The 10,246-nt window shown below is 35.1% G+C and overlaps 1 protein-coding gene across 1 annotated transcript; it reads left to right on the forward strand.

Annotated features, from left to right (window-relative positions):
* The first annotated feature begins 1,718 nt into the window (after positions 1-1,718).
* Positions 1,719-2,342, forward strand: LOC113324413. The gene has a single exon (XM_026572732.1). The coding sequence runs from the start codon at positions 1,719-1,721 to the stop codon at positions 2,340-2,342; it is 624 nt and encodes a 207-aa protein (XP_026428517.1).
* The last annotated feature ends 7,904 nt before the right edge of the window (positions 2,343-10,246 follow it).

Raw genomic sequence — 10,246 nt, forward strand, 5'->3', positions numbered from 1 at the left:
CATTCAAGTTATCTCTCTTATATTCAATCGGGCTCGCAAATTATTATTTGTTTGATTGCGCATTGAATTGAGAGATTGAGATATAACTCTTTGATATACTTTTCTTAAAATTGAGTCTAACTATCTAGTTGATTCTCTTGTAAGTATATTGGAGTTAGTCCATACAGATTGCTAAGCGAAATATTGCGTAAGGTTGTTAGACCCTCGTTTTTTCAGGTTTTACCTGTGAAAAGGTCTGGAGCTGTTGTTCGCGTACTCTGTTTGTGAACGTCTAGACAACGCGAAGTCCGGCACTGTTGTTCGCGTACTCTGTTTGCGAACGGCACGTCAAGGCCAAAGTCTGGAACTGTGGTTCGCATACTCTGTTTGCGAACACGTGGTTAGGTTTTAAAATCGGTAAGTATGAAATACATATTCATGAACTCAGGTTCCTTTGCGAACTAAAGTCCCTATAACTTTAATGAAATAAGGTATGCGAACTTGTTTTGCAAACCGTGGTATAAAGTACTTTATACAATTACAAACCAAACCAATTTTGTTTCAAATGGTTCATATATATTTCTATGAGATAGTGAACATTAGAACAACTCTCTTGAAACACACTTAGATTCATTTGATTATCTATCATAATTGATTGATCATCATATTTGATCTAGAAGTGTTAGATGAATGTGGCTAAACTATAGGTGTTTATGTGACTAACTTCGGTTAACTATTATTGAGACAACAAAATATACATGTTTGGGTACGGTTCATCCATATCTAAATATAGGTATATTTCATTTGTGTGTATCAAGTTAATACCATCTAACGGTGGATATTGATTGCTTAATTTTTTAAGCAGACTTAGCTTGAATCTTAAATCAAGAGTTCATCTAACGGTGAATATCAATTGCTTTGTTACTAAGCTTTCTTAGCTTTGATTGTAAGAAATCCTGATTTAAAAGACTATATATTAGAGAATTATAGCATCTAGGAAACCTAATCACGACACTCTCGTCCTAGTTGCAAACTAGCGTCGATTATCCTTTAACCTAGGTTTTCCAAAACCATTATTAGGTTAACGACTTGAAGACTTCATTTGGGATTTGTGAAGCCAGATCCAACTATTTTCTTTGTAGTTGCCTATTCTGATCTTACTTGTTCTATCGTATTGATTTTTATCTTCTCTAAGATTTGCTCGGGAATCATCTCCGATAGGTAATATATAAAAATTAATAACAACAGTTCTTCGTCTCAGACTCTTATGGTTCCGCAATAACTTCTTTTGTTAATCAGTTAGGTTATTGTGAGGTTGTTAGAGCATAGCTCGATTGAACCCACCAAGCGTTGGTATGTCAAGTTTGGTTGTCATATTTTAGTGAATCAAAACTCATGTTAAGGATTTTAAGTCTAAAGTAAGTGATATCATTTTTTATGGTGCTTGGGTTATTCCTGAAAAAACAAGAGATTTGATGATTCGTTGTAATATTGATATGGAAAACTTGCCGGTTATTTCTGGTGGTGAGGATTATAAAATTTGGGATTTAGATAGCAAAGGCGTTTTTTCAGTTAAGTCGGCTAAGGCCGCTCTTAAGATGCCGGCAGAAGTTGTGCCTTGTACAAATCTGTTTACTAGACAGGTTGTGCACCCTACCTTGATTGTGCAATAATGGAAGATTTGGGCCAAGCAATGTTGTGCTAATGAAGACAATATTATTAAGAAGACAGGTAGGAGCATGTCTACTATGTGCCGCTTATGCAGGAAAAGTTGCGAAACTCTTAGCCACATAACTTGGCATTGCAGAGTTGCTAGGAGGATTTGGGCTTGGGTGGATGGAATTTTCAAGCTGGATCCAAATGAAGACCTGGTGGACTCGTATAAGGCTGCTAAGGGTCAAAGTAGAATGATAAAGAACCTTTGGTTGGTTGCAAATCTTGCAATTGTCACGGAGTTATGGAAGTTACGTAATAAGTCTTATTTTGATAATATGGTTGTTCAATGGCTGGGCTTTAAAGGGAGAGTTTATCAGGTTATTCGTGATAATTCAATTACAATGAAAGGCCACATGCATAATACTTTAGAGGAGTTACGCATTCTGAATTATTTCAAAGTGCAGCATAGATCATGCAAAACGTCTACTCCAATTGAGATTAGTTGGACTCCTCCTAATCAAGATGAAATCATGATCTGCTGTGATGGTGCTTCTGTCGGAAACCCAAGCCAAGCTGGTTCAGGTGTTGTTTTCCGTGATGCAAGTTCGGAGGTGCTTGGTGTTCTCTGTGTTGGCCTTGGTTGGCAAACGAATTTCTACGCGGAAGTATGTGCGATTATTTATGGTGAGATTATGGCCAAGAGATGAAATCTGCGGAGTATTTGCATTCGTTCCGATTCGAAGAGTTGCATTCAAGCTTTTCAAAAGGATGAGCTGCCTTGGCAGATGGTGCAGAAGTGGAAAATTGCGAAGTCTTTATACACCAATGTTCGTTATATTCATAGCTATAGGGAGGTTAATTTTTCAGCTAATGCCTCGGCCAAGCAAGCCTGTTTGCTGGCTGAGGATATTTTTGAGTTTTTTGAGGGTAGGCCAGGTTTTATTCCATCTGTGGAATGGCTTGGAAGGGTTTATTATTGTTTCAATTAGGTTTTCCAGTGAGTGGACTAGCGGCTAGTCATTAGGAAGTCCTAGTCCCTGTACAATTTTTCGCTTTTTTAATTTTATTTGACCGAGAAAAAAAAAACTCATGTTAAGAGTCGCTTGATTATGTACTAGAGTCAACTTCGTATAGGTTGGCTTGAAAGTATTAGGATATGAGACATTACAAGTATTGCGAAGACTTGAAGATGTGAAGAAGCAAGGAGCTGCAACGACAACAATCATCCTTCCACTTGAGGTTAGTGATATTTGACTTGAACTGTTTTATTCCCTAACGTATATTTCAAGTCGTGCATATTGAAAATAAAACTGCGAAGCATATTTGAACTCTAGATAGACATAGTATTGAGGAATACAATACGAGGTTTATTGCTTAACCATTAAGCTTCGTAGATAACACATCTCCATAATCATTTGGAATTCTATTGTGATTATGTATGGGTATGATGTGAGGATTTCATCCTAGGGAACAATGTTTTACATGTGTTCTAAGGAAGTAAGTTCATAAACTTGTTTGTTTTGTAAACCGAAAAGGAAATTGCCAGGTGTTATTGGTTTTGTTATTCATTGCTTATCTTATGAACAACCAATATGTGTGATTGAGTATAACCGCTCACAACTTGTTTGTGTTCTTGGTAGAACTATTCACAAAGACCTGACTTATCTATTGGTATGACTTTTATTATTGAAACCGATCTTAAGTAATCACCTGATATGGTATGATCGGGTTTGTGTTTTGTCTGACCAAATTTGGGAAAGTGTAACCGATCCTAGTAAAAGGTGCAGTACATCACAAAGGAGAACCGATCCTTGTATGATGTGCAGCAAGGTTTAAAGCAGAAAGGGGAACTGATCCTATGAACATGTGCAACACGTTTTTAGGCAAAGGGGAACCGATCCTATGGACATGTGCAACACATATAAGTTAGATACCATAAATATGTGGGGAACCAATCCTAGTACCTAGTCAGCCGAATTTTGGAAAGCTAGTGTGACTATGCACAATACTCACATGGAGGTAGAACCGAAATTTGTTTTGGTAGAACCGTTAAACCCATGATTGTGTTTGAATGTTTGTTTGATCAATCACATAGTTCATGAAAGTCATATGAACCAATTCTAAACTTGTTTGGAAGTGTGAAAAATCGGTTTCAAGGTTGTAAGTGTGAAAGACAACTTACAGAGTAAGGATGTCGACATACTTTGTACACGTGATGTGAATGTTTATTTCTTTAATTATTCAAAGTTATTACTTAATAGCTAAAGGAAGAAAATACTAGGATCGAAACATAAGTAAGTTAAGAATCTTTTAATTAAGGTTATTAATTTCATTTTGTAGGGAAATATAAGAATTAGTAATGTGCATTTACTAATTAGATTTTCTGAGAGATTTCGATCATTATTTTTGGACAGAGCATTTCCAGGAATTATGGAAACCGAATTTGTGCTTTAATGAATATCTTGAGAATATTTTCGGTTTTGGAAATTCTTTGGTGTCCAAACTTCCTTGTCTATAAATACTTGAAGTTTTCCTTTCTAGCAAACTAATCCTTCGTAACAACAGACTTCCTCTTTGTTGTTGTTACTGGTGTAGCCGCCTATTCGGAGAGGAGAGTAACCTAATTAGGCGAAATCTCTTACGTCCGCTCAGTTTAAAGTCTTCTTTGGGATTGAGAAGCTCTAGTGTGTACCGTTGGTGGGAAACTAGATAATTGCGGTTTATCTTTTGTTTTCGATTTATTTGATTGACTAACGGTGGTTGAAATCTGATTGCACCTAGTTTGTTTATGCTTGAGAATCTTCTCTTCTGATATAAGATTCACTCAAACTAGTTCAGAGTTTCTACAAGGATCTTTAGACTGTTGTTAGTGCTAAAGACGATCTTGTGATAATCCATTGTTAACAGACTCCGTTCTGTGCGTGATTGATCACAAGAGATTCAAGTGATTGTGTGCAGGTTTATATTAAAGATCTAAGAAGATTTGAAGAATGAATAAGATATTGAAGATTTCTGATTTGTGAGTTCATAATCTTTTGTGTGCACAATACTTGTTTCAGTAAAAGAGGATCCAATTAATAATCGGTTTATCCTTGTGGTAGATTGGATTGATTAATTGAGTAGATCAGCATCAACACAATTCTTTGGGTTAAGAGTGTTGTTGGCTTAATCTTAAACGATTACTTCGGTAATTGAACATAAGATAGATCAAAGGACCTGACGAAGGAGTTTATGTTAAGATAAACAGAAGAGCCTTTGTCCGACTCATATCAGTTGGTTGAAGAGAGTTGATAATAAACAGATTTGTTGTTCCTTTACTGTTTGGAATATGAACCAAAGGAATTGATCCAAGTACGTGGCTTATTTATAAGTTGGAGGCCTGGGAATACAGACGGAACTAGGTGAACTATAGGTTTAGTTGCTTGGTCTCAATTATACGAAGTTGGTGTAATTTTTTGTAGCGGCTTAATCCTGAGAGTATTCAATCCTGGACAAGGTCCCGGGGTTTTTCTGCATTTGCGGTTTCCTCCTTAACAAAATATTGTTGTGTCATTTACTTTATATTTCCGCATTATAATTGTGTTATCATAATTAAAGTAAATTACGCAAACGTTAATTTCTATTTACTTGATAAGCAATCCTATTGTGTTTGGTTAAGTCCGAACCTTTGTATCAAGTAAACATACTTCGTTGTTGTATTGTCTTGATCTCGTATCCATAGACGATCACACGAAGTGTGAACCGATTAGTTGTATTATCTCGACTCAGTTCATAGACAATCGCTTTCGGAGAAAGGACTTATAGGTAGGAAAAGTTTTAGATTTAGGTATATTTCGGTACCCTCGCCTTTTCAATTGGTATCAGAGCAGGCAAACACAAAAAGATCTAACAATTTGTGTTTGGTGCGATCCAACCCATAAGAATGAACTCGAGTTCTCATGAATCGACTTCAGTTAACGTATGCCAAGATAATGAGAATAAGATCTCAAGGAAAACTTGTGGAAATTGGTCTTGAAAGTCTTTTCGGAAATCAAAGAAAAAGTCTTTGACTCATGACTTGATTGGGAGTTAGGTTACTGATCAGAAAAGAATGAGTTCGAAACTGAAGAAAAATATTTTTGATTCTGTTCCAATTCCTAGTGAAAAATCTTCTGAAAAAGATTCGATTCACTATTCTTCCCAAGTTCCGAATTTCGAAAGATGTTGGAAAGATTTTTCAAACATGTTGAAAAATATTCAGAAAAGGGAAAGATCATTGACAGTCTAGATGATGTCACAGAACTTATTGTTCAACTAAATGTAATAATATGTGAAGGAAAACGAAAAACACTCAGTCTTCAAAATAATCTGGCAGATTATATGGAACAGAAACTAGCCTTGTGCAAGGAAGTTCATCATCAGACTACAGCGTGTGAAATTCTTAGTCATTCGCTGGAGCATTCACATATAAGGAATAAGGTCCTTATTGAGAACTTCTTACTATAATATGTCAAGAGGTATATCTAAACAAATGTTTAGAAAAGGACTTCCAACAAGGAGTGAATACCTTAAGAGGGCGTATAGAATGTCTTGAACATGAGACATTAGCATACTGCCGACTGGCAGATCTAGATCAGACGGGTTCAAGTTCAAAGAACATACCATCCCGGGCACAAGATGTAATTGAGGATATTACATCTCGCAACTTTCCTAACCAAGAGGATGGGATCAAAAAACAAGAAAAGGAACATAATAATGCTCCTAAGAAAAAGGAGGAAGAGTCTCCTTTAAAGGTATTTGATGAGGAAGTTCCTCATCCTAATGCCTAATCGCATTAGAATGTGCATCCTTATGTTGCCCAATATTTGGATATAAGGAAGCACATATACCGGGGCAATCAGAATCCTACGAATATCTATTATTCAATATTGAGAGAATACACAATCTACCTTAAGTATTCTTTAATCATTCTTATGTGTAGAAAGGTTTTCTTGCAACAACTTTTGTAACAAGGGATTTGAGTGGTTATTTGAAGTATCTCTTGATACCGATTTTGAAGATAATCTCTTTGGAGAATACTGTGTTTATGTAACACATTAGATGCAAAAATCTTTTCAAATCTTGTTAGAATTATTTATATAAGCTTGATATTTATGTTTGGAATGTGTTAAAGGTATTTCAAGTATTTGTACTCAACGTGTCTGAGAACTTATACAAAAGGATGTATTCTCAAACCATATCTCAAGCACAACTTCTGAAAGCCTTGAGTGGAATGACTTCTAAGGAAAGTGTTCATCTTGATAATACCTTCAAGAAATCTGGTTGTGAAAATATCGATAATGAAAAGGAAGATGTGACTCATCTCCTTGTCCAAAACAGTTTGGATGCTAAGGTTGATATTATCAATCTTCGACAAGTCCTCCTCAGTACCACCTAAACTCATCATAGACATGAAGCATTACTAAGAACTGTTACTTGTAACCAAAGGAAACTGATTAAACTTAGAATCGGTAATAGGGAGTATGCTCGAAATATTAATCGAAAGGTTAATGCTTTAGCCTGTGAACATAACCAAGGTATTGTGTGCAGAATCTGAGATATCAGTCGAGATGTCGTTGATGAAGATCCTGAAAAATTGTGGAAATTGAAGATGATCTTTGAAAACACCTATCTAAAGGTTAATAGAGATTAAGTTATATGTTGTAATACTTAATCCAGTAAAATAGACATCAATTTGTGATTTCTTTCACTGATTGTATTGGTCTATTATGAATAAAATTATTTAATTGGTAATTTTTCTTGTGATAGTTTTTGGTTTACATAACCTGTGCTTGAATGTTTTTATCTTATTGCTATGTATGTTTATGGGATGTTTGATTTCAGTTTTACCACCTTAATATTCGATCTCATATATTGTGAACCCTTGTGGTTTGGGTGACTTTTTGGTATAACATGATTAAGTTCTAGCCCAAGTTGGTAGGCTTTATCAAAGAATCATGAGGGGTTCTGGTAGAAACAATATGTGAAAAGTCACAATATGTTGAATCGGTTTTGGTTTAGCATAAAAGCATATGTGTTTTGACGGTTTTCAACTTTTGCTTGTAATTGTTAAAATCGATTTTCAACCTTTTTCTGGTAAAGGTTGGTTGTTGTTATTCTTTTGTTTTTACATAAGGGTGACAACATGATGATATTTCGATATCAATTCTCCCTGGACGAAGATGCAATCATATTGGAGAAGTGGATGCGAAATTTGAGGTAACAATCTTGTTAGTTAATTGTTTTCCTGTTTAAGAAAAGCCTGAGTTTATATTATATATATTTATTGCTTTTGCTTAAGAAAATTTCGGTACAATTGATGTTTATTCCATGATGTGTTTATGGATGTGTGTGATTCAATTGGTTCCGGTTAAGAAAAACTATTGTTATCTTGCTTTATTGTGTGGTATCAATTGTTTAGGCTTACGAAATTTCGGTGCAATTGCGGTGCTTTTAATGTCTATGTTGTTTGCTTTCGGTTGAGGTGAATAATTATGCAAGTTGATTTATGTTAGTTTGTATGAATTATTTATGGCTTAACGAAATGAAAGTGTAAGGATGAGTTGTTTAGTCCAATTCGATTCCGGATAAGAGAAACTGAGTTAAATTTTAATCTTAGTTAGACTTATCAAAGTGAGGTTTCGGTTATTCAAGTCTGATCGAATGCCTTAACAAGAAATGCTAGTTATCTAACCTAGTACTTGTCTTGTATAAAATTGAAAGGTTTAAGTTTATGGATAATTAGAACCTGATGAGAAAAATAGAGTTATCTTTATTTTGATCTTATATAATTAAGCGGTTGTTTTTGAACAATCGGTTTAGCAAAGGGACTAAGGTGCTTAGTTGATTTTTGTTTTGCTAAACTAAATTGGAAAAATAGTTCCGGACAATTGTTTCCTTAGTAACATATCAAAATAAAACTACTTGTAGTTTCGGTTTTGATATTGGTTACCAGAACATGATGTGTGGAACCCTCGTGCCTAACTCTACAAATTGCAAGTTTATTTTGAGATTTGTAAGATTCTTTTTGTGTTGTCCTTTATTTTTTCGTTTCTTTGTCATTTTGTGACAAAAAGGAGGAGAAATATATGGAGTAAACAAGTGATACTGGCATTGATTTTATATTGATTGATATCGCTAAGGAAAAGAACATCGGTGCTTAAACGTTTTATCTAAACGAAAGAGTGAAAACACATACTAAGGGGGAGTAACATGTCATATGAATTGGTATAACAAAGACGTGCGGATTGAATATCTACCTATCTTCCTTAGGGGGAGTAATAGCCTTGTTATTATAATGTCAACAACGACATTTTCAAGGATTGAACGTAAGCAGTTTACTGTGCTGTTGAATTCGGAAATCAAGCGTATGTGTAATGAATTCTTGTAATTTATTTATCCATATGATGTAAGAGTTTTGTCACTAAAATTGACAAAGAGGGAGATTGTTAGATCATAGCTCGGTTGAACCCACCAAGCGTTGGTATGTCAATTTTGGTTGTAATATTTTAGTGAATCAAAACTCGTGTTAAGAGTCGCTTGATTATGTACTAGAGTCAACTTCGTATAGGTTAGCTTGAAAGTATTAGGATATGAGACATTACAAGTATTGTGAAGACTTGAAGATGTGAATAAGCAAGGAGCTACAACGACAACAACCATCCTTCCACTTAAGGTTAGTGATATTTGACTTGAACTGTTTCATTCCCTAACGTATCTTTCAAGTCGTGCATATTGAAAACAAAACTGTGAATCATATTTGAATTCTAGATAAACATAGTATTAAGGAATACAATACGAGGTTTATTGCTTAACCATTAAACTTTGTAGATAATACATCGCCATAATCATTTGAATGCTATTGTGATTATGTATGGTTATGAGGTGAGGATTTCATCCTAGGGAAAAATGTTTTACATGTGTTCTAAGGAAGTAATTTCATAAACTTGTTTGTGAACCGAAAAGGAAATTGCCAGGTGTTATTGGTTTTGTTGTTCATTGCTTATCTTATGAACAACCAATATGTGTGATTGAGTATAACCGCTCACAACTTGTTTGTGTTCTTGGTAGAACTATTCACAAAGACCTGACTTGTGTATTGGTATGACTTTTATTAGTGAAACCGATCTTAAGTAATCACCTGAGATGGTATGATCGGGTTTATGTTTTGTCTGACCGAATTTGGGAAAGGGGAACCGATACTGGTAAGAGGTGCAGTACATCACAAAGGGGAACTGATCCTTGTATGAGGTGCAACAAGGTTTATAGCATAAAGGGGAATCGATCCTATGAACATGTGCAACAAATTTTTAGGTAAAGAGGAACCAATCCTATGGACATGTGCAACACAAATAAGTTAGATACGATAAATATGTGTTTAACCGATCCTAGTACCTAGTCAACCGAATTTGGAAAGCTAGTGTGACTATGCACAATACTCACATGGAGGTAGAACCGAAATTTGTTTTGGTAGAACCGTTAAACCCATGATTGTGATTGAATGTTTATTTGATAAATCACATAGTTCTTGAAAGTCATATGAACCAATCCTAAACTTGTTTGGAAGTGTGGCAAATCGGTTTTAAGGTTGTAA

The sequence above is a fragment of the Papaver somniferum genome, chromosome 11, assembly GCF_003573695.1.
Source record: "Papaver somniferum cultivar HN1 chromosome 11, ASM357369v1, whole genome shotgun sequence".
NCBI classification, from domain to species: Eukaryota; Viridiplantae; Streptophyta; class Magnoliopsida; order Ranunculales; family Papaveraceae; genus Papaver; species Papaver somniferum.

Excerpts from the sequence above, each read along its gene's own strand:
- LOC113324413 (XM_026572732.1), top strand. The coding sequence starts at position 1,719 with ATGTCTACTATGTGCCGCTTATGCAGGAAAAGTTGCGAAACTCTTAGC.